Source organism: Scyliorhinus torazame, chromosome 13 (assembly GCF_047496885.1).
Source record: "Scyliorhinus torazame isolate Kashiwa2021f chromosome 13, sScyTor2.1, whole genome shotgun sequence".
Taxonomy (NCBI): Eukaryota; Metazoa; Chordata; class Chondrichthyes; order Carcharhiniformes; family Scyliorhinidae; genus Scyliorhinus; species Scyliorhinus torazame.
In genome coordinates this window covers 143,535,027-143,562,799 of record NC_092719.1, presented here as the reverse complement: position 1 = coordinate 143,562,799, position 27,773 = coordinate 143,535,027, and the positions used below count along the sequence as shown (strand labels likewise).

Genomic DNA, 27,773 nt, shown 5'->3' with positions numbered 1-27,773 from the left:
GGTCGTATAGACCGATCTCGCTCCTCAATGTGGATGCTAAGTTGCTGGCAAAAGTGCTGGCTACGAGAATTGAGGACTGTGCCCCGGGGGTGATTCATGAGGACCAGACGGGATTTGTAAAGGGCAGACAACTAAACACCAATGTGCGGAGGCTCCTCAATGTGATTATGATGCCCTCGGTGGAGGGAGAAGCGGAGGTAGTGGCTGCTATGGACGCAGAGAAGGCCTTCGACCGGGTGGAGTGGGAGTATCTTTGGGAAGTGCTGCGGAGGTTTGGGTTCGGGGAGGGGTTCATCAGCTGGGTCAGGTTGCTATATAGAGCCCCGGTGGTGAGTGTGGCTACAAATCGGCGGAGGTCGGAGTACTTTCGGCTGTACCGAGGGACGAGGCAGGGGTGCCCCCTGTCCCCCTTGTTGTTTGCATTGGCAATTGAGCCTCTGGCCATGGCACTAAGGGAGTCCAGGAAATGGAGGGGACTGGTCCGAGGGGGAGAGGAACATCGGGTGTCGCTGTATGCGGATGACCTGTTGCTGTATGTGGCAGATCCAGTGGAGGGGATGGCGAAGGTCATGCGGATCTTAAGGGAGTTTGGGGACTTCTCGGGCTATAAGCTCAACGTAGGGAAAAGTGAGCTCTTTGTGGTGCATCCAGGGGACCAGGGAAAGGGGGATAGACGACCTTCGGTTGAAGAGGGCGGAAAGGAGCTTTCGGTACTTAGGGATCCAGGTGGCTGGGAGTTGGGGGGCTCTGCACAAGCTCAATTTGATGCGGTTGGTGGAGCAGATGGAGGAGGATTTCAAAAGATTGGATGTGCTGCCACTCTCGCTAGCGGGCAGGGTGCAGTCAGTTAAAATTATGGTCCTCCCGAGATTTCTCTTTGTGTTCCAGTGTCTTCCCATTATGATTCCCAAGGCCTTTTTCAAACGGGTAGGTAGGAGCATCATGGGTTTTGTGTGGGCAAATAAGACCCCAAGGGTAAAGAGGGTGTTTTTGGAGCGTAGTAGGGACAGGGGAGGGCTGGCTCTGCTGAATTTGTGCGGCTATTATTGGGCTGCCAATGTGGCGATGATCCGCAAGTGGGTAATGGAGGGAGCGGGAGCGGCGTGGAAGAGGTTGGAGATGGCGTCCTATATGGGCACGAGCCTGAGGGCGCTGGCGATGGCACCGCTGCCGCTCTCGCCGACAAGGTACACCACAGGTCCGGTGGTGGTGGCGACGTTGAAGATCTGGGGGCAGTGGAGACGACACAGGGGCGAGGTGGGAGCCTCGGTTTGGTCCCCGATTCGGGAGAACCATCGGTTCGTCCCGGGAAGGATGGATGGGGGGTTTCGGAGCTGGCATCGGGCAGGGATTAGAAGAATGGCGGGCCTGTTTATAGATGGGACGTTTACGAGCCTAGGGGCGCTGGAGGAGAAGTTTGGGTTACCCCCGGGAAATGCTTTCAGGTATATGCAAGTGAGGGCGTCTGTGAGGCGGCAGGTGAGGGAATTCCCGCTGCTCCCGGCACAGGGGACTCAGGACAGGGTGATTTTGGGTGTATGGGTTGGAGAAGGCAGGGTTTCGGCGATCTACCAGGAGCTGAAAGAAGCGGAGGAGGTCTCGGTAGAGGAGTTAAAGGGCCAGTGGGAGGAGGAGATAGATGAGGGTCGGTGGGCTGATGCCCTGAGTAGGTTTAACTCTTCCTCCTCTTGCACCAGGTTCAGCCTAATACAATTCAAGGTTACTCACAGAGCGCATATGACAGGGGCGAGATTGAGTAGGTTCGTTGGGGTGGAGGACAGATGTGGGAGGTGCACGGGAAGCCCAGCGAATCATGTCCACATGTTCTGGTCGTGCCCGGCACTGGATGGGTTTTGGACGGGTTTCGCGAGGACTATGTCCAAGGTGGTGAAAGTCCAGGTCAAGCTGAGTCGGGGGTTGGCACTATTTGGGATAACGGACGAACCGGGAGTGCAGGAGGCGAAAGAGGCCGGTATCCTGGCCTTTGCATCCCTGGTAGCCCGGCGGAGGATCTTGTTATTATGGAAGGAAGCGAAGCCCCCCAGTGTGGAAGCCTGAATAAATGACATGGCAGAGTTCATTAAGCTGGAGAGGATAAAGTTTGCCTTACGAGGGTCGGTGCAAGGGTTCTTCAGGCGGTGGCACCGTTCCTAGACTATCTCGCGGAGCATTAGGAGGAGGTCAGCAGCAGCAGCAACTCAAGGGGGGGGGGGTCTCTTTCGGGGGGGGGGGGGGGGAATTCGGATGGATGGGGGGGGTTTCTCTATGGGTACCTTGGAATGTCATATGGGGGGGTTACTGTATATGGGGGAAACCCAATGTATAAGTTTAGTATAATTTTTGACTGTTGTGTTTGTGTTTCTTTCTTTTTGTTATGGGGGGGGGGCTGGTTAAAAATTGTTGGAAAATTTGAATAAACATATTTTTTAAAAATACTGATAATTTGGCAAATTACCCATGATTCTCAGAACAAACAAAATGCTCCAATCAGCGTTTGGTAGTGTAAAATCAGACTTAGAGGTTACAAAGTCGATAGGATATGAATTTGTAGATAAGGAAGAGAAATTATCCATTACAATTCTACCTGCCTCATTATTGTTTAACTGCAAAGACAAGAAGTGCAACATCAAAATAACACTGGCTTTCAACAAACCAATTAAAACATAACCATTGCTGCCCCTGACACTTGTCATATTTGGATGTCATATCAGGATCAATCTACATGGGAAACATTCACCATTTGGTTCGTGAAAATAACAAATAAGTAGAAAATGGACATTGTGAAATGAAGGACAACAACGGTTATGCTTTGATGCCAAAACCAGAAGGTGTTCGAAGGCTAGACAGTTGTAAAAGCTCAAGAAAGATGAATTCTTAACTGATAAAAGTGGAAGAGGCGAAGTTGGAAAGTTAGAAACAAACTAAAGTGCACCACATTTGTGGATAAATCCCTGAAAAATACAGAAACAAACAGTCACTATCACAGATGCAAAAAAAAAAAAGTCAACTTTTATTTACTGCCTTTTACGACCACAGGATGTCCCACGGCACTGTACAGTCAACAAACAAAAGCATGGTCACGGTTATAAGGTAGAAACTTGGCAACCAATTTGCACACAGCAAGTTCTCAAGTACGGCAAAGTGACAATGATAATAATCCGAACTCAGCACAAAACTGTGAATGGAGTCCTGCCAACCTCAGTCGAACAAGTTGGCAAGTTAACCAAGCCTCCAGAATACTATCAGCACAAAACACTGACTTTCATGGAATCCCTACAGTGAAGGAGGCCATTCGGCCCATTAAGACTGCACCGACCCTCTGAAAGCCTACCCTACCTAGGCCCACTGCCCGGCAAACCCGTAACCCTGCCTAACCTTTGGTCACTTCTGACTCTAAGGGGCAATTTATCATGGCCAATCCACCAAACCTACACATCTTTGGACTGAGGGAGGAAACCCATGCAAACTCCACACAGACATTCACCCAAGGTCAGAATTGAACCCAGGTTCCTGTCGCTGGGAGGCAGCAGTGCTAACCCCTGTGCCACCCAGATAGAAGGAAAAAGATTACAGTCCCATTGAACTTGGACCAGATTTAAATTTACCCACAGTTTATAATTAATATTTTCCAATAGGAACTGCATTTTCTTAAGTGTTAAGAGTAGATCACTCCTCCTAAATACAGTATTCTTTTTTATTCTGGGGTGGCTTGTGTATTAACGTGAGGTATTCATCAGCCTCCTTAACGTCTCTTTCAATTAGCTTCAATCCATCCCAAATTGATGCAGTCATATCCATTGTGATTATTTAGTACCTAATAGATCAATTCACGGCAAAAAAAAGTCTTACTACTAAATTGATCACAGCAGAATATGAAATATATGAATTTCGACCCACTCATATAGGTAATGGAAATGTCACAACTGAGGAGCAAGGGGTGTTCTTCTGATATCTGTATTGAAGTGTGGAGTTCAGCCAGAAAGCATTTGGGTTTCTCCTGAGATTAACACTTACTGAAACTCAACGCCAAATTCTTAACGCTTCCAGAATTCTCCTCCAAGTAGAAAGAATACAGGTCTAAAATCAAGTGCAAAACCTGAAAGATCGCCAAAACATACTCCCAGAAAAGGAGCAAATACTGCAGACCTGAAGAGCTTAAATTAGGAGTTGTAAGTACTGATTTATGTCTTTACTATATGGATTCTGAGCAGACTACTGGTGCTCTGGGATCACAGAATTGTGCATTTTAACGTTCAAAGTGTGAAAATCTCAGAATACCAGTCGTAAGAAATCAAAGACCGCGATCAAATATTGGACAATTAATCTGCAATATCTCTCCTGTTATTTAACTGCCCTCTCTTCCAACTTGTAGTCAACAAACCCAGATGACATCTTTGAACAGCACAATATAAATAGTCCATTTCCTGCCTGTCGCACTGTGTCAAACTCAAAAAAAGAACAAACCAAATCTATTAGAATTTACAGGGCAGAAGGAGGCCATTTAGCCCATCAAGTCTGCACCGGCTCTTTGAAAGAGCACCCTACCCAAGTCCACATCTCCACCCTATCCCGATAGCCCAGTAACCCCACCCAACACTAAGGGCAATTGTGAACACTAAGGGCAATTTAGCATGGCCAATCCACCTAACCTGCACATCTTTGGACTGTGGGAGGAAACCGGAGCACCCGGAGGAAACCCACGCAGACACGGGAGAACGTGCAGACTCCGCACAGACAGTGAACCAAGCCTGGGAATCGAACCTGGGACCCTGGAGCTGTGAGGCAAATGTGCTAACCACCATGCTACCGTGCCGTATTGGAGAAGAGATGCCTGCGGCCACTTATCCGTACCAAAACACACATAACAAAATAAAGATTAAGTTAAAGTTGTGGCCTGCACCTTGAAAGCAACAAAATTCCATCCAGTAATTATGCAACAATGAGGCTTGCTGGCCTTACCGTGAAACAGGTCATTCAACTTACTGCCATCAGCACATACAAGATGGCAATAATACATTTAAAATGTGATGCCCAGAGTACAAATGTCTCACGTTGCTGGTGCTTTAGATAGAACACTAAAACTGTGAAACATATTCCAATCCCAGAAACAACAATTAAGCGGAGTGATCTTAGCTCATGTCTATTTACAGTAATTAAAGCTTCGGACCAACAGTGAGCAGCATCTTAAAAAAAGCCACACCTTATCCGCTGAGTAAATATACCAAATTCTGGCCCATGGCAATGTGTAGTCAAATGTATAACAGCTGTCGGCAGATTTGTCCCTGTATCCTTCAACTTTAAAACCATTTGCCTGCAAAGTTGTTGATAATGGTGCGACGAGTGAAACAGGGCACCTGGGCGAGTAGGGTACCTTTTCTTGACAAACCGGACTTCATGATTGGGAAGTAGACACTGAGACGGAGGGCGATGCAGAGAGGGCAAGTTCAATGCCAAATAAGGCACAGATAGAGAGAGAGAGAGAGAGAGAGAGAGAGAGAGAGAGAGAGAGAGAGAGAGAGAGAGAGCGAGAGAGAGAAGGATCAGTATCAGGGAGAGAAAGAAAGGAAAAACTCATGAAATATTAAATGAAAATCTAGCACTTAAAATTTGACATTTTTAAAATCTCCTTGAAAACTTTAAAAACACTTGAAGGGGAATGAGGGGGTACATCAGTACTAATTAATTTTCAGTGTCAGAGGGGTCGGTTGGCAGTAATTAACCATGTTGTTAAAAAGGTGCTTACACTACTAATTACTAGCCCACAATATCTGTGGCAGGGTTAGTTTGTATCATAAGACCATAAGACATAGGAGCAAATTTAGGCCACCCGGCCATCGAGTCTACAACAGCATTCCATCGTGGCTGATATTTTCTCACCCCCATTACCCCTGATCCTCTTATTAATCAAGAACCTATCTATCTCTGTCTTAAAGACACTCAGTGATTTGGCCTCCACAGCCTTCTGCGGTAAAGAGTTCCACAGATTCACCAGCTTCTGGCTGAAGTACTTCCTAAATTCCTCCTCATCTCTGTTTTAAAGGATCGTCCCTTTAGTCTGTGATGGTGTCCTCTGGTTCTAGTTTTCCCGACAAGTGGAAACATCCTCTCCACGTTCACTCTATCCAAGCCTCGCAATATTCTATAAGTTTCAATAAGATACCTCCTTATCCTTCTAAACTCTAACGAGTACAGACCCAGAGTCCTCAACGGTTTCTCATACGACAAGTTCTTCATTCCAGGGATCATTCTGGCGAACCTCCTCTGGACCATTTCCAAGGCCAGCACATTCTTCCTTCGATACGGGGCCCAAAACTTCTCTCAATACTCCAAATGGGGTCTGACCAGAGCCTTATACAGCCTCAGAAGTATATCCCGGATCTTGTATTCTAGCCCTCTTGACATGAATGCTAACATTGCATTTGCCTTCTTAAATGCCGACTGAACCTGCACATTAACCTTAAGAGAATCGTGAACAAGGATTCCCAAATCCCTTTGTGCTTTTGATTTCCTAAGCATTTCCCCATTTACAAAATAGTCTATGCCTAAATTCCTCCTTCCAAAGTGCATAACCTCACACTTTTCCATATTTTATTTCATTTGCCACTTCATTGCCCACTCTCCTAGCTTGTCCAAATCCTTCTGCAGCCCCCTTGCTTCCTCAATACTACCTGTCCTTCTACAGATCTTTGTATCATCTGCAAACTTAGCAACAGTGCCTTCAGTTCCTTCTTCCAGATCATTAATGTATATTGTGAAAAGTTGTGGTCCCAGCACAGACTCCTGAGGCACACCACTAGTCACCGCCTGCCATCCTGAAAAAGACCCCTTATCCCCACTCTCTGCCTTCTGCCAGTTAGCCAATCCTCTATCCATGCCAGGATCTTACCCTGAACACCATGGGCTTTTAACAGTCTCCTATGCGGCACCTTGTCAAAGGCCTTCTGGAAATCTAAATAAATCATGTCCACTGGTTCTCCTTTGTCTAACTTCCTTCTTACCTCTTCAAAAAATTCTAACAGATTTGTCAGACACGGCCTCCCTTTGACAAAGCCGTGCTGACTCAGTCCTATTTTACCTTGCACTTCCAAGTACTTTGCTATCTCATCTTTAGTAAAAGACTCTAAAATCTTACCAATGATCGAAGTCATGCTAACCGGCCTATAATTTCCCGTCTTCTGCCTCCCTCCCTTCTTAAACAGTGGTGATACATTAGCCACTTTCTAGTCCTCTGGTACCCTTCCTGCCTCCAGTGATTCCTGAAAGATCATCACCAATGCCAATGCCCCCACAATTTCCTCAGCTATCTCTTTTAGGACCCTGGGGTGGAGTCCATCTGGTCCAGGTGACTTATCCCCCTTCAGACCTTTCAGTTTCCCCAGAACCTTCTCCTTAGTAATGATCACTGCACTCACCTCTGCCCCCTGGTTCTCCTGGAGCTCTGGCATCCCACTGGTGTCTTCCACCGTGAAGACTGATGCAAAGTAACTATTCAGTTCATCTGCCATTTCTTTGTTTCCTATTATTACTTCTCCAGCCACATTTTCCAGTGGTCCAATGTCTATTTTTGACTCTCTCTTACCTTTTATATATTGAAAAAACTCTTCCTATCTTCTTTTATATTACTAGCTAGCTTGCCCTCATACTTCATCCTCTCCCCCCTTATTGCTTTTTTAGTTGTCTACTGCTTGCTTTTAAAGGCTTCCCAATCCTCTACCTTCCCACTAATTCTTGCCACTTTGTATGCCTTTTTCTTTTAGCTTTTATGTTGTCCTTGACATCCCTCGTCAGCCATGGATGCCTTGTCCTCCCCTTAGCATGTTTCCTCCTCCTTGGGATGAATTTCTGCTGTGCCTCCCTAATAACCCCCAAAATCTCCTCCCATTGCTGTTCCACTATCTTCTCTGCTAGGCTCCTTATCCAATCAACTCTGGCCAGCTCCCCCCTCATGTCTTTGTAGTTACCCTTATTTAATTGTAATACCTTTACATCTGATTGCAGCTTCTCCCTCTCAAACTGCAGGGTAAATTCTATCATATTGTGGTCACTGCTCCCTAAGGGTTCCTTCACTTTAAGTTCCCGAATCTGCCTCATTACACATCACCAAATCCAGAATTGCCTGTTCCTTTGTAGACTCTGTCACAAGCTGCATGAAAAAAACATCTCTTAGATATTCCACAAATTCCTTTTCTTGGGATCCACTACCAACCTGATTTTCCCAGGCCACCTGCATTTTGAAGTCCCCCATGATTATTGTAATATTGCCTTTTTTACATGCCTTTCTATCTCCTGAATTATTTTCTGCCCCACATCCTGCCTGTACATAACTCCCATCAGGGTCTTTTTACCTTTGCGATTCCTCAACTCTACCCACACAGATTCTATGCCTTCTGATCCTATATCGCTCCTTGCTTTCAGCCAGACAAATATGGCACCTTCACAGTCAATACATTCCAATGGAGAGGCGAACAGGGAGGCGTGGTTGTCGTGAAGCTTGCGGCAGAACGGTGAAACTTGATGTACAACTTTTGGATGTTCATATCTAACTGTGCATCGGTTCCTCACTTGAAGCTGCTGCACTATTTACATATAATTAGCAGCGAATGCCTTGGGCCTCAATGTTTGAACTTCTGAGGAGGTTTTTTAAATTATCAAATTGTCAGTCCCTTGTACTTCAAAAACTTCTTTTCCACTCTCCCTAAGTCAATCCCGTCTTTTCCTCTTTGACTTCTCTTTCTGTACCTTATTCAACACTGAAATTACCCGCTGATGCACCGTCAATTACCACAAGACGAGAATGGTGGAACAATCGAGGCTTTATTGAACAAGATGTTGTGCCTCCTGTAGCTGGAACCAGAATAGCTGCAGCACAGAAGAGCACACACATTTATACGCCGCCTGCTGGGCGGAGCCAGCAGGCAGGGATTTACCATTGTACCTCTAATATATGGGCAGTGCCGCAATACATAAAATATACCACTAGTGGTGACTACCACATTCACCCCCTGTTAAAAAGAGTCCGGCAGGGGTGGTGGAAAACATTACAAGTTAAGTCTGTCGGGGGCCTTGACCCTCCTCTGCGATCACCTCAGTCCTGGTGGTGATGTGGGTGTCTAACTGATCACCTCCGGGAGCGTGTTGTCCTCGTCACCCGAGTGGAACCAGTGGGAGGACGGATCCTGCTGGGGTGGGGGCTGCGGTGAGGTTTGCTGGAGGAAGGGTGAGTGGCGCAGGGGTGAATGAGGCAACCAGGGGGGGTGGCGGTGTCAGGTCAGGGGTGGGGATCCCGCGGGTGCCAGGTCCAGGAGGGAGACTGTGTCTTGGCGCCCGTCGGGGTGTGCCACGTAGGCGTACTGCAGGTTTGCATGTAAGAGGTGGACTTTTTCGGCCAAAGGGTCTGACTTATGGGTCCGCAGATGCTTCGGGAGGAGGACGGGTCCAGGAACTGTCAGCCATGTTGGGAGTGAGACCCCGGAGGTGGACTTCCTGGGGAAGGCAAACACGCGTTCCTGAGGGGTCTCATTAGTCACGGTGCAGAGGAGCGAACGGATGGAGTGGAGCGCGTTGGGAAGGACTTCCTGCCAGCGAGAGACTGGGAGATGTTTAGACCGCAGGGCCAGCAGGACCGTCCCGTTCTCCCTCTCCACCTGCCCGTTTCCCCGAGGGTTGTAACTGGTCGTCCTGCTCGAGGCGATGCCCTTGCTGAGCAGGAACTGACGCAGCTCATCGCTCATGAAAGAGGATCCCCGATCACTGTGGATACAGGTGGGGAAACCGAACAGAGTGAAGATGCTGTGCAGGGATTTGATTACTGTGGCAGAAGTCATATCGGGGCATGTGATGGCGATAGGGAACTGGGAGTACTCATCAATCACGTTCAGGAAATAAGTGTTGCAATCGGTGGAGGGGAGGGGCCCTTTGAAGTCCAACTGAGGCGTCTAAAGGAGCGGGAGGCCTTCACCAGGTGCGCTCTATCTGGCCGGTAAAAGTGCGGCTTGCACTTTGCGCAGACTGGCAGTCTCTGGTGACGGTCCTGACCTCCTCAATGGAGTAGGGCAGGTTGCGGGCCTTGATAAAATGGAAGAACCTGGTGACCCCCGGGTGGCAAAAGTCATGATGGAGAGCCCGGAGTCGGTCCACTTGTGCGCTGGCACATGTACCGTGGGATTGGGTATCAGGGGGCTCGTTGAGCTTCCCCGGGCGATACAAAATCTCGTAATTATAGGTGGAGAGCTCGATCGTCCACCTCATGATCTTGTCATTTTTTATCTTGCTCCTCTGTGTATTATTAAACATAAAGGCAACCGATCGTTGGTCAGTGAGGAGAATGAATCTCCTGCCGGCCATGTAATGCCTCCAATGCCGCACAGCTTCCACAATGGCTTGGGCTTCCTTTTCGACAGAGGAGTGCCGAATTTCAGAGGCATGGAGGGTGCGGGAAAAGAAGGCCACGGGCCTGCCCGCCTGGTTGAGGGTGGCAGCAGAGCTACGCCCGATGCATCGCTCTCCACCTGAAAGGGGAGGGACTCGCCAATCGTGTGCATCGTGGCCTTGGCGATGTCTGCCTCGATGCGGTTGAAGGCCTGGCGGGCCTCCGCTGTCAGGGGAAAAACTGTGGACTGAATGAGTGGGCGGGCCTTGTCCGCATAATTAGGGACCCACTGGGCATAGCAGGAGAAAAACCCCAGGCATCGTTTCAGTGGGGGAAGAGGGAGTTCCAAGAGGGGGCGCAAGCGGTCGATTTCGGGCCCTAGGACTCCATTTTCCACTACACAGCCAAGGATGGCGGAGCGGTTGGTGCGGAACACGCATTTCTCCTTATTGTATGTGAGATTAAGGAGTTGAAAATGAAATGAAATGAAAATCGCTTATTGTCACAAGTAGGCTTCAAATGAAGTTACTGTGAAAAGCCCCTAGTCACCACATTCCGGCGCCTGTTTGGGGAGGCTGTTACGGGAATTGAACCGTGCTGCTGGCCTGCCTTGGTCTGCTTTCAAAGCCAGCGATTTAGCCCTGTGCTAAACAGCCCGAGTTTGGCGGTTTGGAGGAATTTCTGGAGGTTTGCGTTGTGGCCCCTGCTGATCGTGGCCGTACATAGCGACGTTATCTAGGTACGGGAAAGTGGCCCGCAGTCCGTACCGGTCAACCATTCGGTCCATCTCTCGCTGGAAGACCGAGCCCCCATTAGTGACGCCGAAAGGAACTCGAAGGAAGTGATAGAGGCGGCCATCTGCTTCGAATGCAGTGTATTGGCGGTCCTCCGGGCGGATGGGGAGCTGGTGGTAGGCAGACTTCAAGTCCACTGTGGAAAAGATTCGATACTGCGCAATCTGATTGACCATGTCAAATATGCGTGGGAGGGGGTACGCGTCGAGCTGCGTGTACCGATTGATGTTCTGACTGTAGTCAATGACCATCCAGTGCTTCTCCCCAGTCTTCACTACCACTACTTGAGCTCCCCACTTGTTGCTGGCCTCAATGACCCCCTCCCGCAGAAGCCGTTGGACCTCTGGCCTGATGAAGGTCCTGTCCTGGGCACTGGTCCGTCTGCTCCTAGTGGCGACGGGTTTGCAGTCCGGGGTGAGGTTCGCAAACAGGGAAGGTGGATCGACCTTAAGGGTCGTGAGGCCACAGATGGTGAGGGGGGGTAGGAGTCCGCCAAATTTTAAAGTCAGGCTTTGGAGATGGTACTGAAAATCCAGGCCGAGTAACAGGGCAGCGCAGAGGTGGGGGAGGACGTAGAGCCGGAAGTTGCTGAACTCTACACCCTGGACAGTGAGGGTCGCGTACCCCCGGATTTCAACTGTAATTGATAATATGGAAAGATGTGTCATTTGAAACATGGAAGTCTGGCAATATCTGGTCTGAGAGAAACATGAGAGGATACAGCAAAAGATCCCACGAAGGGTTAACAGCAGCTGCAAAGAGCAGGATTGTAAAATGCAGATTCTCTCTCTCTCAAGCAGGCTAAGCAAACAAAACAAACAGGATTTTTATATGAAGCTAAAAAGAATGGTTCACACCTTCATTGAAATTAACCATCTTAGTAAGCATCTGGAAAAGCATGGATGAGGGTTTCAGTTGAGCTAGGTGATAAATGTACTCAAGTTATAACCAAGTGGATTTTCAGCATTACGCTAAAAGCAATGATTCACACCTTCATTGAAGTAAAATCAGCAGATGGAAAAGAATGACTAGGGGGGCAAAAATATAAGTGTGAAATTCTGCTAACACCAGGTAAATTAAAAGAAAATTGGAGACTATCAGTCTACGAGAGACATAATTTAAAGCCAAAATCAAAGTCAAAATTATGAGCTGGGGTCACAATTGGAAAATAAAACTATAGAAATGACAGGAACCAAAATTCACACCTCTCTTGAAACTAAAGCATTTTTGAATATCACAAAGGAACTTTGAACATCACAAAGGAAACAATACAATCAGAGATGTATGAGCTGAGGTCATGTCAAAATGAATACTTAGTCGTGTTAGAAAAATTTAGATTAAAGGTACCTTTTACATTCAAAGTGAAATAAAAGTTACTTTATAATAAAGTCAGAAAAACTTAATAACTGTTAGAAAGAGAATATAAACCCAGCGACCAGAGCAGGAACTACCAGAACTCAGAGAGAAGCAGAGAGGTGGAGAAGCAGAGCAGGAACAAGCAGCTCAGAGTCAGATTACAGTCAGCTCGGCCATGGGAATGGGACAGGGCAAGGCAGCCGAGCTAAAATAGCTAATACATCTAAGGAAGACCAGAATTTAAAGAGTAGGCAACGTCAGCTCAGAGACAGCCAGCAGAGCCAGCTCTCACAGCTCGGTACATGGGAAAGATAGGACACAGCAACCAAGCTCACTAGCGAATACATCGAAAGAAGACCAGATTTTAAAAAGATTGATTGTCAAGTTGGGCCCTGAAGGTCCCTTCAACCAACCAGAAGGATCCAGAAGCAAGATCTTTTCACTTTTCTGAAAAGACAGTAATTGCAGCTTTAAAAAAATATATAATATTAAAATAACTTAATTTAACCTGAAATAGTGGTTATTCCAAAGTCTACTTTACTTACTTAGCAATGCGGGACCCAGGATCGATGCTACTAAGTGGTAAGTAGATGAATTCTTCGGTGAAGGTATGGGTTATACCGGGGGGGTAACTTGAAAATATAGTTCGACCTGAATAGCACCCACCGAAGCCTGCGTCGGAGTCAGGGAGTGAGAATCCCTGTTCACCATTCAGAATGTCGGCCCTTTTTGGTATGGAGAACTTCTAAGAATAGTGGTGAGTTTTCAACAACAAACGGAATGGGATCCCGAGGCCAGGGAGATTTTCTGGGTGATGGGGTGTACCGGGAGGGAGCAGTGCCTTACCGTAGTGGGGTGGATGAAGTTGTCTGTGCTCCCGGAGTCAAAGAAGCAGGTAGTCTCGTGCCCATTGATCTTCACCGTCATCGGCGTCGCGGTCGCGAGGTTGCGGGGCCGGGACTGATCCAGGGTGATAGAGGCGAGCTGCGGAAGATACTGGGAGGTACCGGGATGGTCAGCGGTGGTGGAGGTAGCGGTAGGCGATGAACGACCAGATGAACAGGGGCCCTGAGACGCAGTCCAAAATGGCGCCGAAGATGGCGGTGCCCACGGGCCGCACGTGGCTTGCGGTGAGGAAGATGGCGGCGCCCACGGGCCGCACGTGGCTTGCGAAGGGGAAAATGGCTGCGTCCCTGGGTCGCACATGGGGGTGTAGACACACCGGGCCTGGAAACAGCGGCGACCGACTGGGCCGAGGAAAACAGAAACAAAGTGTCCTTTCTTCCCACACCCGTTGCAGGTCGCGCTCCACGCCGGGCAGCGCTGCCTGGGGTGTTTGCTTTGCCCGCACAAATAACACTGGGGGGCCCCCAGAGTTGGCTGGCTGCCGCGCGGCGCAGGCTTGCGGTGAGCTGGAGTCGGCAGCTGGTGGGGCCCACAATGCCCACAAGGGTGCTGTGCGTTCGGGGGTGTAGGACTGAATGGTCGGGGGCGTAGGACTGAACGTTACGGGAGGTCACTTCTGACGAATTAGCGAGCTGCCTCGTCCCCGCAAGATCGAACGTACCCCCTTCCAGTAGCCGCTGGCGGACGTACGCAGGTTTCATGCCCGTGACGTAAGCGTCTCTAATTAAAAGTTCTGTGTGCTGGACTGCCGAAACTGCCTGGCAGTCACAGTTCCTACCTAGGATCTGCAGGGCACACAAGAAATCGTCCAGAGTCTCCCCGGGGAGTTGATGTCTCGTGGCCAGGAGGTTCCTGGCGTACACTTGGTTCACCGGTCGAACGTAATGTCCATTCAGGAGCACCATCGCTTCGGAGTAGGTGGACGCATCCCGGATGAGGGGAAAAATGTCAGGGCTCACCCCTGAATAGAGAACTTGGAGCCTCTGCGTGTTCGTGGGTTCTTCAGCGGCTGCTCCGAGGTAGCCTTCGAAGCAGGCTAGCCAGTGGTCGAAGGTGGACTGCTTGAGGGCTCAGCTGTAGGCGATCAGGCTTGATGCGGAGATCCATCGTTTAAAAAATCTTGTTCAATAAATTGATGCATCGTCAATTACAAGACAAGAATGGTGGAACAATTGAGGCTTTATTGAACAAGATGTTGTGCCTCCTGTAGCTGGAACCAGAATAGCTGCAGCACAGAAAAGCACACACACTTATACTCTGCCTACTGGGCCTCTAATATACAGGCAGTACCGTAATACATATAATATACCACTAGTGGGGACGACCACACCCGCCTTAAAACTTATCCTCATTCTCAAGTCTTTCCCCTGTCTACTTCCCAATTCTTAAATCAGATTGGTTAAGGAGATATCATGTTAGTTACCCTGTTCAGTCAGGTCCCAGATGCTCCATTTCCCACAGTTCACACATTATGGGCAACTGACTTTTCAACTGAAGACTGCAGTGGCAGGTTTAACCAGTGGCTGCTGTTAGGTGCCCCTGTTGCACCAAAATCTGGCCATGGGGACTTGCAATGGGAAGCGGAAACAGGGACTTCCTGTTGGTCTTATATTTGAATTATTGATAGTAAACATAACCTGATATCACTCCACTAAAGCTCGTCAGTTTTAGGCTTCAGCTAAATGCATCAGCATAGTATAGATGCTTCTATAGAAAATTGAGACATTTGTCCTATTTTGCCTCCATGCGTCATTTTAAATTCACGGTTAGCACATTTTGCGTCATCTCACTGAGAAGTCGATAAACAGCTTTCCCCTCAGGGAAACCCCTCTACCACTCCACGCATGGCAAACTGAACTTAACCCTCGCCTTTGGTGGCTCAGAGTCCCGGCAACTCAATAAAATCCGTTTCCGGGCTATCAGGAAGGCAAAGACCAAGACACAATATCGCCACCTCCGGACTCGGGATACATCACACCTGAAAACTCCTTCCAAAACCCCCTCAACCTTGGACACGCCCAAAACACGCGCGCATGGTCCGTGTGTCCCCCCCCCCCCTACCCCCGCACACACCTATCATCCACCTCCAAAAAGAACCGGCTCATTCTCGAGACTATCATGTGGGCTCTGTGCACCACCTTAAACTGGATGAGACTTAACCTCGCACACGACGAGGAAGTACTCACCCTCTGCAGAGCTTCCCTCCACACCACAGCCCCCAACTCCAACCCCAATTCTTCCTCCCACTTGCGTGTGACTTCCTCCACAGGAGCGCCCTCCCTATCCATCAGCTCTCCATATATATCTCCCCTCCCCAAAGTTATCCTCAGACAACAACTTGTCTTGCAGCACCAGAGGTGGCAGCTCCGGAAAAGACGGCACCTCTTCCCTTACAAAGTCCCTCACCTGCAGGTACCTGAACCGGTTTCCCAGGCAACTGATAAAGTCTCCTCAGGCTCATATAGGCCTGCAAACATTCCTCCCACAAACAAGTCCCTGAAGTACTCTATCCCCACCTGACGCCATCCCTGGAACCTTGCGTCTCGCCCCGCCGGCGCAAACCTATGGTTGTCACACATCGACACCCACAGAAACAGGCCTTCCAATCTGAAATGCTGCCTACACTGGTTCCAAACCCTCAACGCTTATGCTACCATCGGGCTCACGGAGTATCGGAACGACGAGAACGTAAGGGGCACCAACAGTGCCCTCGAACTGGTCCCCCTACACATTGCTGCCTGCACCTGCCCCCAGACTGACCCCTCCTCCACCGCTCATTTCCTAAGCGGTACAATGTTTACTGCCCAGTAGTAATTCAACAGGCCCGGCAAAGCCGATCCCTTTCCAGAAACACCCTCCTCACCCGAGGGGCCGTCTCCACCCACACAAACCTAGAAATCATCCCATTCATCTTTCTAAAAAAGGACTAACAGATGGGGAGGTTCTGAAATACGAACAGAAACACAGTCTGTACATGTCCTGCCAAAGACAAAGGCAACACATCCCACCTCCTGAAGACCACCTTCATACTCTCCACCAACCACCGCAAGTTCAACTTATGCAGCCCCAACTCCGCACCATCTGTCTGCCAAAATAGCCATTTTCCCAGGATCCTCATGATCCTATCGAAACTCCCCATCGGGTCATAAGTGCACAAAAGGAGGTTATCTGCATACAGAGAGACTGTGCTTAACCCCTCCACACTCAATCCCCCCTCTACCTATCAATGCCCTAAACGCCATTGCCAAGGGCTCTAGCGCCAGAGCAAAAAACAGCAGGAGAGCTAGCACCCCTGCCCCGACCCCTGCTGTAGCCCAAAGTATTTCAAACTAATCCTAATCATCCGGACACTAGCCTTTAGTGCCTTATACAACAGTCAAACTCAATCCACAAACCCCTGCCCGCACCCAAACCAACCCAACACCTCCAACAAATATGCCCACTCAACCCGGTCAAACATCTTCTCTGCGCCCATTGCCACTTCCACTTCCTGCCCCTCCCTGTCCTTCTTTAAATTCAGTGATATTGAGGCCTGCGACAACTTGGGGGGTGGGGGTGCTGGAAAGAGTTTCTCCCCTTTCTATTATAACAAGCAGAGGCTCCAGTCCAGCCCGAACTCCTTATAAAACTTGGTTGGAAACCTATATGGGCCCAGTGTCTTTCCCCCGGTATTGAACCACACAGTCCATCATCTCCCCAGCCCAATCGGGGCCCCCAATCCCTGCATTTCTCCTCCTCCACTCTTGGGAAATTCAGCCCATCCAAGAACTGCCTCATACACTCCTCCCCTTTCACCCTCCTCCCCGGTCGGAGGCTCCGATTCATACAACCTTCGATAGAAGGCCTCAAAGATCCTATTCACCCCCACTGGCTCTGACACCAGCATGCTTATCTCATCCCTCACCCGTCTCTCGCCGCCACCTACTTCCTCAACTGATGCGCCAACATCCTGCTCGCATTTCCCCATACTCAGACTGCCCCTCTGGTCCTGCGCAGCTGCCCGACCACTTTCCCCGTGGACACCAGCCCAAACTCCGTTTGAAGCCTGTCTCTCCTTTGGCAACGCCTCCTCCGGCGCCACCGAACATCTCTGGTCCACCCTCAGGATGTCCTCAACTAACCTTCGCCTCTCCTCCCGTTCTCACTCCCTATGACATAAATTCTGCCCTTACTACCCCTTTCAATGGCTCCCACAGCGAGGAGGACGTGTCCTCCCCTATATTATTCAGCTCCACATAATTTCGAATGGCCGCCTGACCCTCCCACAGACTCCCTTGTCCGCCAGCAATTCCACCTCCAGCCTCCACTGTGGCTGCTGAGCCTCCCCCATGCACCACCACAGATCCACCCAGTGCAGCAGAAGACGAGTACTCCAAACCAACCACCCTGCCAACAGCGCCTTATTCAGCACAAAGAAATCTGTCCGGGGGTACACCCAGTGCACATGTGAAAAGTACGAAAACCCCTTTGCCCTCGGCCTCCCAAACCGCTACGGGTCCGGCCCTCCCATGCGTTCCATGTCTCGTCCATTTCATGATCTTCTCCTGATCAAGAAAATGATGCAGCGTCGCCACCATCGCCCTCGACAGATCACCCGCAGCCCTGTGTACCTGATCCACCACGAGCTGCTCAGTAGACCACAAGGCGGGCAACAATGCCCCAGGGCCTACCGCCATCTTTTTCTGTGTTGCACCATGACTTTTCTCACGGTCAAGCTGCTGCCTCTTCTTCGTTACACTCCTCGTCCGATAAGCCATAAACGGGCCCCACCAGAGGAGCATTGCAATCCTTCAGTGCTTACACACCATTCACCATCAAACAGCCCTCAAATGCGGTGGAAAAGGACTAGAAAATTCCACCTCGAGCGGGAGCCACCAAATGCCACCGGAAGTCTCATTTTGTATGGTATTGATGATGGCAAATTTGTTGACAGAAAATACGGTTTAATGTTCTTCTTGTTATGTGACAACTTACCTGGTTTACCATGAGCAACACCAGGTCTTCAAAATCGGAGAGACAAAGGCTTCACCATTCTAGAAATGGCATTTTATTTACATACAGGAATGTGTAACCAAAAGTCACTTTTGCATGTGTAACTGGAGTGGCTGCTCTCACACAGACACACGCACACACAAGTGCACAAACGCACTTTGTACCGAATGCTCTGATGATCAACTTTAAAGTCTATATTATTCTGGGCAATTGTAGACTTAGGCAGCAGATCAAATCCATACTAGACAGATGAAAGTTCTGACATGCACCAGCCAATTCAATGATTCATTAATTATACCATGATATGGAATTATGTGCTGATGTGAAAGTAATGTCATTAATGTTAAAACATAAGTACCAATTCACTAAGCAATAAAATCGTACTTCATATTGAACATAATAAAGTTTCAGATTTAAGAACAATTTATCCTCCGAGGTGCTACACGTCATTCTGACGGTCGAACTATCAAACTTCTTTTTATTTGTTGTTGCAAGTATTCATTCATACTCCCAACATATGGCCAGTAACTTAAAACTGAAGTCTGCTTGCAAGGATCTTGTGAGCAGCCTTCCAAGACTGTCACTTTCGAGCTTCGTCTCTCGCACAATCTGACAGCAAGACTGGAACCTTTGGCTGTAGACTTGGCTACCTGCCACATTTCTCAATTTCATAAAGAACCTTCATATTGTCACATGGTAGACAGCTGTTTGAAGAGCAAAGTGACATTTTCTCATGCCTATTTTGTGTGAAAATATTGTGCAGCAAAGGGAACGTCAAAATGTTTGAAGGATTTTCAAGACAGCAGTAAATTGTTAGAGAAAAAAAGGCAACTTGAACAGAAATAAAACCTGCAGTCCTCAAAAGAAAAAAAGTAACCAGTTTGAAAAAAATTATGTGGTACAGTGCAACAATAAATGTAATATGGCATATTTTGGCAGCCACCTTTCCTTATACATATGCTACAAGGTAAACAGCGTCACCCAGCAACCCAACAGAGCCATGCAAGTGACTAAAAGTACTTATGCAAGGTGGGTCACAAATTTACTGTCGGTTGGCTATGGAAATGCCCTTGCAGCTTACTCCAACTACTAAATTGTAACCATTTAGTTAGGAAACTCACTTGACTTTCTGGATCCAAATGCAGTAGTCCGTGATGTAGAGGTCATTAAGGAGGTATGCAGGGTCACTCTCGCGGAAGATCTTATGGATGCCTAGCAGGCACTTCAGAACTGCAGACTTACCTGGTGCAAAGAGAAGTATTTAAGTAAAACTCTGAATAAACAACACTATTTTCAGCAACATTTAAAAAAAGTTTGAGATGCTATTTCCACTGAACCAATCATTTGCACGATCAAACACCAGATAAAATCAAGGTGCTTTGCTCACAACTAAACCACAAAAATCGATAAAGAGATAAACAGCTTTCGGATGTTCAAATAAATGGGGGTTATTTTCCAGTCAGTTGGTTTCTAATTTGGTGGCGTGGTTTTACATCAATGTAATGGGAGGATTTGCAGAACTGACAGAACAAGATTTCCGCAGCGTTTTGTTCCTTGCGGGGGTAAGATTACTTAATCGTGCATTTTGAAGATGGAAAGAAAAATTCAGAAGATATCAGGCTCTATCGAATTTCAAAATAGTTCCAATTATTTTCATTTTAGCCGTAAAGACGTGGACACCTCATGGTGCCTACTATCATCTAGACATTTCTGAAAATCTAACTTCCTTATAATAACATAAAAGTGTTTCATTGCATTCTTTATTCCCAAATTTAACTGAAGAGCAATGGAGAACTCCGGTAGTATTTTTCTCAGTTCATCATTCTGCAGTTCGAGCTACGTCATCTCAAATCTCCACAAAGTGCACTTTCTACAAACAGCCATCGTGTATAACTCGACTAATTCTTGAGATTGGGCTTGCGGGGGTGGGTATCTTATGAAGAAAGGATGGACAGGGTGGGCTTGTGGCCACTAGGGTTTAGAAGAATGAGAGGTGACCTTATGAAACTTACAAGATCCTGAAAGGTTTTGACAGGGTGGATGCTGGGTGGATGTTTCCCCTAATGGGAGAGAATAGAATGGGGGGGAAACAATTTAGAAATCTCCCATTTAAGACAGAGGTAACAAAAAGTTTTTTCCTTCTCAGTGGGTCTGTGACATTCTACTGCTCAGCGAGGGCTGTGTTATTGAATACTTTGTGTAGTGATCTTTACATGGGTATGTACAGAAGGGGCTGATGGGTAATGGAAAGACCACCAGGGAGCAGCACTGGCGTGTATAAAAGTGGGACGTTTACAGCCCTCTGCCTCTTTGGCTGATTTGACTGTGAGGAGAACAGGAACAGAAATTTAGCTCAGGGCTGCTAGTGTGGTCAGGCTTGGTTGTAGAGCATAGAAAAGTTGTAACCTTTCTACTAGTGCAGTTCTTTAAGTAAGAGCTCACACAGTTATTTAAGTTGTGTTGCTCAATAATCCTTCTATAAAACTTCTGGATGACTTTGAGCCTTCTTCCAGAGCGTCTACTGTAACGGAGTTGAGTAGCACAGATTACCTTCTCTACAGGTAACAAAACATGGTACTGGAGTGGCTCTAATTGGACAGCACTAGATAGATTAGGTTAGAGACCAGAAAGAACCAAAGCAAGCAGCAAAAGCAACCAGCCGGCCGCTCGACAGTGGAAGACTTCGCAGCATTTTGATTCCAAACAACCTACCGAAGCGATGGACCACACGCCACTTCCAGAGTTGCTGTAAACTACCGGTAATTTAAATAGTAACTGGAAAATGTATCAACAGCAACTTCAGATATACATGATGTGGAGATGCCGGCGTTGGACTGGGGTGAGCACAGTACGAAGTCTTACAACACCAGGTTAAAGTCCAACAGGTTTGTTTCAATGCCACTAGCTTTCGGAGCGCTGCTCCTTCCTCAGGTGAATGAAGAGGTATGTTCCAGAAACATATATATAGACAGATTCAAAGATGCCAGACAATGCTTGGAATGCGAGCATTAGCAGGTGATTAAATCTTGACAGATCCAGAGATGGGGTAACCCCAGGTTAAAGAGGTGTGAATTGTGTCAAGCCAGGACAGTTGGTAGGTTGAATCTGTCTTTCTATATGTTTCTGGAACATACCTCTTCATTCACCGGAGGAAAGAGCAGCGCTCCGAAAGCTAGTGACATTGAAACAAACCTGTTGGACTTTAACCTGGTGTTGTAAGACTTTGTACTGTGCTCAGATATACATGGCAGCTACTGCCCTAAATGCAGCCACCAACGAGAGAAAGATTGGAATATTACTCTCAACGGCAGGCGGTAGACATTTATAACTCGTTTATGTATGGTGATACTGAAGATAAAACTAAATATCAAGTGATAATGGCAAAATTTGATGAGCACTGTAAATCACAATCAAATGAAATCATGGGACGATTTAACCTGCGTAACAGATTCCAAAAAAATGGGGAAACAATCTCCAATTATGTCACAGATCTCCGCTTGCTAGCACAAGGTTGTAACTATGCTGATGTAACAGATTCCATCATCAGGAATCAATTAATCTATGGTCTTTCAGACGAAAATTAAGGGAATCTTTAATGCAGCAAAAGGATTTAACTTTAAAAACCACAATAGCAAAATGCTTACAGCAAGAGCAGAAAAAACAGTACCTAGAGTTTCTTGAAAAAAAAACATGGAGAAAGTGCGCGGTCAGGAGAAACGCGATCACGCAAGAACCCGGTATGCGCATGAAGCTGCGCATGCAATATGCAAAGTACCAGCCCCAGCCAGAAGAGCGAGTTGCGCATGCGCGATCGCTGCCGACGCGTGATGTCACGGAGGTCATGACGTGCTAGCGATGTGGCACCACCCATTTAAAAGGGAAATGTCTTGCACCAGGGAAAAGGTGTTAAAAGTGCTCCAAGATGAATCATTTTGCCTCCCAGTGTCAGTCCACAGCCAAATATTTCTCTCCAATGCAAAGGCATGGAAACTTCAAGGTTCGTACAGTAGATGCAATGGAAGACACCCGAAGAAAATTTTTCCGACCACCAAGTGTTCCACTCCTGGGAGAACACTTACAGCGTTGGAATCATAAATGCCACAGAGGAACCGCACAAACTGATCACACAGCCTCAATACGTGCATACCGTTGAATCCACAAGCGAATGGAGTTCCACGGTGCAAGTGAACAACTTCCCAATTACATTCAAGCTTGACACGGGAGCATCCGCAAACTTGATGACAAGCAAAGATCTCGCATCATCCCAGGGACACACGAGGTGATACCTGCTGCATGCAAGTTAACAGACTACAATGGCAACCAGATCACCTCGAGAGGATCATGCCACCTACAAGTAGTTCATAAGAAAGTCACGAAAGGACTACGTTTTGAGTTCGTGGACAACAAAAGAACGTCATTGTTAGGTGCTCAAGCCTGCAAGGATTTGTGGCTGATACAAAGGATTTTCATGAACACGGTTGACTCATCACGACTGGCCGATGCCATCCAGCTGCTTCTCAGTGAGTATCCTGACGTCTTTTCTGGCATGGGTACGTTACCCTACAAGTACAAAATCCTGCTCAAAGACGATGCAACACCGGTCATTCATGCACCAAGGAGGGGGCCAGCTCCGTTGCAAGACAAGCTAAAAGCAGGACTCCAACGTCTCCAATCTCAAGGCATCATCTCACAGGTCACACAGCCGACTGACTGGGTCAGCTCGTTGTTGTGTGTCAAGAAGCCGTCCGGTGAACTCAGAATCGGTTTAGATCCCAAGGACTTGAACAAAAAATCTCTCAGGGAACACTACCCTATTCCCAAGCGAGAGGAGATAATGAGTGAAATGGCGAAGGCTCGCATATTCACCAAACTTGATGCCTCACAAGGCTTCTGGCAGATGCAGCTCGATGATTCCAGTCGACTGCTGTGTACCTTCAACACGCCGTTTGGATGATATTGTTATAATAGAATGCCTTTCGGGATTTATATCTGCATCCAAAATATTTCACCGAATTATGGAGCAGATGACGGAAGGCATTGATGGCGTCCGTGTACATGTTGATGACAACATAATATGGTCAACGACAGAGGAAGACCACATTGTTAGGTTAAAACAAGTCTTCCAAAGAATCCACCAATTTGGGCTGAAGCTCAACCAAGCCAAGTGCACCTTTGCACGTTCGTCTCTGACCTTCCTGGGTGACACGATATCAGAGCACGGGGTGAAGCCAGACGCTGAGAAGATCGCAACAATTCAGAGCATGCAGCAGCCACGTGACAAAAAAGCGGTGCTCTGGTTTCTGGGACTCATCAACGTCCTAGGCAAGTTCATATCAAACCTAGCAGCACGGACTACAGCGTTATGGCAAGTGATATGGAAGGACACGGAGTTTGACTGGACTCCACGTCACCAATACGAATGAGTGGCAGCTCCAATGGTGGCATTCTTTGACCCAGCAAAACCCACAAAGATCTCCACCGATGCCAGTCAACATGGAATTGGTACGGTGCTACTTCAACAGAATGATCAGGACTGGGTACCAGTGGCTTACGCTTCTCGAGCGATGACCGCCACCAAGTGCAGGTATGCACAAATAGAGGAGTGCCTCGGATTGATCACGGGTGTGGCAAAATTCCACCACTATGTGTATGGTCTTCCCACATTTCTCATGGAGACCAATCATAGGCCACTGGTCAACATCATCAACAAAGATCTCACTGACATGACGCCGCGCCTACAACGCATGGTGAAGTTGCGGAGGTACGACTTCATGCTGGTCTACACTCCTGGGAAGGACCTAATAATAGCGGACCACTTATCCCGAGCCATTGATGCTGACAGTCCGCCTCCGGCTTCCATTAATGATGTGTAAGCTCATGCACAATGGTGCAGGGAGACACTCCTGGCAACGGACGAGAGGCTGCAGCAAATTAGTCAGGCGACACGGGAACATGCGACCCTGCTTCAGGTCATGCACAACCTTCAGCATGGCTGGCCAAGAGGGCGGTGCCCACAGTTCCAAAACATCCGAACTGAACTGTCCGTGGTGGATGGCATCATACTACGAAATGACAGAATAGTCATTCCACTGGCGCTCCGGGCGGGCATGCTCCGCAGGATTCAGGAGGGGCACCTTGGTGCCAAAAAGTGCGAAAGCAGAGCACGGCAATCCATGTATTGGCCTGGGATAAACGAGGACATAACAAACATGGTGCTCACATGTGACACGTGTCAGAAACATCGACCGGCACAATGCAAGGAGCCACAGCAGCATGAGATGGCTACGTCACCGTGGGACAAAGTTGGTATTGACTTGTTTCATTCCATGGGTCGACACTATGTTCTTCTCATCGATTATTACTCCCAACTTTCCAGAAGTACTGAAACTCCCAGATCTCACATTACAATCGGTTATCAAAGCCTGCAAGGAAACCTTCTCGCGGCATGGCATTCCACAGACGGTCATGTCCGACAATGGTCCTTGCTTTGCCAGCTGGGAGTGGTTGGAATTCGCAAAACAGTACAACTTCAAGCACGTGACGTCGAGACCACACTTTCCTCAATCGAATGGCAGGCTGGAGAAAGGTGTCCACATTATTAAGCAACTGATCAGCAAAGCCGTCGACTCGAAGTCCGACATACACCTGGCCCTATTGTCATACCGTTCGTCGCCTTTGAGCTCTGGGCTGTCACCGGCTCAAATGCTCTTCAATCATCAATCGAGATGTGAGAACAACGCTACCGGCGTTACACTTCGCCAATCCAGATCACTTGCCAGTCCTGGACAAGATGCATCACCAACATCATGGACAAAAGCAGACCGGCATGCAAAAGTGCTGCATCCGTTAGTGCTCAACGACAGGGTTAGATTGCGACACTTGGCTGGACTAACATGGCGATGGTGCTCCGCCAAGTATCCCCACGATCTTACGTTGTGAAGTCTGATGATGGAATACTGCTTCGGCGCAATCGGCAAGACCTGCTAAAGGTTCCACCTCGTCAACCTGTATTTCCGACGTTAGATCTGCAGGACTTTATCATGCGACATCCTGGGACTCCAGCAGTTGGTGCCAAATGGACATAAAAACCTCTGGGTCTCCATGCCCGCTCAGGAGGTCTACCCGAATCAGACGGCACCCAACCGCCTGAACTTGTGAACATGGACTGATACAATCATTGCTCTCTGTTCTGTATTTGTGCAAGAAACTAACTGTGTTTGATTTTTGTTTTTAGTTACAGCTCGGCAACTATGAAAAAAAAAGTGAAAAGGGGGGATGTAGTGATCTTTACATGGGTATGTACAGAAGGGGCTGATGGGTAATGGAAAGACCACCAGGGGGCAGCACAGGCATGTATAAAAGCAGGACGCAGACAGCCCTCTGCCTCTTTGGCTGATTTGACTGAGGGGAGAACAGGAACAGAAATTTAGCTCAGGGCTGCTAGTGTGGTCAGGCTTAGTTGTAGAGCTTAGAAAAGTTGCAACCTTTCTATTAGTGCAGTTCTTTAAGTAAGAGCTCACGCAGTTATTTAAGTTGTGTTGCTCAATAAACCTTCTATAAAACTTTGGGACGACTTCGAGCCTTCTTCCAGAGCGCATACTGTAACTAACTTGAGTAGCAGATTACTTTCTCTACAGGTAACAAACCACTTTGGAGCCCGAGTTAGATAAATTCTTGATTGATAAGGGAGCCAAGTGGTATTAGGCGTAGACAGGAAAGTGGAGTCAAGGCCACAATCGGATCAGCCATGATCTCATAAAATGTCAGAGTAGCCTCAAGGGCCCAAATGGTCTACTCCTGCTCCTAATTCACATGTATGTATGAAGTGCATTCGGTAAGGAGAAGCCAGGTTGTCACAAACTCAACCATGCCCTAGTTTACCTACCTTACCTACTAGTGATTCAGCAACAGGAGTTTTGCATTCTGGCCAATCTGCACTCAATCAGGCAGCATTCAGATTATTCAAACAGCTTCATAGAAGCCAATACTGTTAACATTAACCCAAAATAGAAGTCAAACCTGGCAGTGGGTACCATCTACAAGATACACTGCAGGAACTCACCAAGGCTCCTTAAACAGCAGCTATTGAACACCACCACCTGAAGTTCCCCTCCAAGCCACTCACCATCCAGACTTTGAAATATATTGGCGGTCTTTTGCTGTTGCAGGGTCAATACTCTGGAGCTCCCTCCCGAATAGCACTGTGGGTATACCTGCACCTCAGGGACTGCACAGGTCCAAGGTGGTAGGTCACCACCATCTTAAAGAGTAATTAGGAATGCGCAACAGGATAGCACGGTGGCGCAGTGGTTAGCACTGCTGCCTCGCGGCACCAAGGACCCAAGTTCGATCCTGGCCCGAGGTCACTATCCATGTGGAGTTTGCACATTCTCCCAATGAATGCGTGGGTCTCACTCCCACAATCCAAAAGATGAGCAGGGTAGGTGGATTGGCCATGCTAAATTGCCCCTAATTGGAATTTTTTTTTTTTTAATAGGACTGCGCAACAAATGCTGGCTCGCCAGTGAAGCCCACATCCTGTAAATGAAGAAAAGTAGTTTTCATATTACGTAGGTAGCCACTGTAACTTGTTAGGAATTTGGCATACTAACGAGGTGAACAGCGAACTTCGGGTGAAAACAAAATAACAGACAAGTAACAACCCTAGCAGGCTTCTCGAGGACTAATGAAATGTGGTTTGTAACCAGTAACAAGATTAGCAGGCATCTAGAGACAATGGAGCGGCACAGTAGCACAGTGGTTAGCACCGTTGCTTCACAGCAGTAGGGATCCAGGTTTGATTCCCAGCTTGGGTCACTGGAGTTTGAAGACTGCACATTCTCCCAGTGTCTGAGTGTGTTTGCTCCGGGTGCTCCGGTTTCCTCCCACAAGTCCCGAAAGATGTGCTTGTTAGGCGAATTGGACATTCTGAATTCTCCTTCTGTGTACCTGAACAGGCGCCGGAGTGTGGCGACGAGGGGATTGTCACAGTAACTTCATTGCAATGTTAATACAAGTCTACGAATAAAGATTATTATTGTTACATTGAGGTGTGAATGGTCATCTCCGAAACAGTGTTTACAAGAGATATGTGGGAATAAACAAATGATAACTTCTAAAAGCAAACAATGAGACATGCAGACAACGAAATCCACAGAGTGGGATATCAAAGAGGCTGAAGAGTATAACAGTATAACTGCTAGCACCCACATGTCAGACAGGCCAATTCCATCCATGATCCGAGGCCTGTTCCATCTAACACTTGGCCACAGCAGATATTCTCCTCTAAAATTAGCAGTTTTGTGCCTCAGATAAACAAGGAAAAAGCATTTTCCCATACTTGGTCACCTAAGGGG

At 47.8% G+C, this 27,773-nt stretch overlaps 1 protein-coding gene across 6 annotated transcripts in view; it reads right to left on the bottom strand.

Moving 5' to 3' along the window:
• shq1 (SHQ1, H/ACA ribonucleoprotein assembly factor) overlaps positions 1–27,773 on the bottom strand; it is a 174,155-nt gene that overhangs the window by 64,587 nt on the left and 81,795 nt on the right. For all 6 annotated transcript variants that reach the window (XM_072472235.1, XM_072472234.1, XM_072472240.1 and 3 more), the window contains one exon: positions 19,539–19,659. In XM_072472235.1, the coding sequence (XP_072328336.1) occupies positions 19,539–19,659 (121 nt within the window). The remainder of the gene's footprint in view (positions 1–19,538; positions 19,660–27,773) is intronic.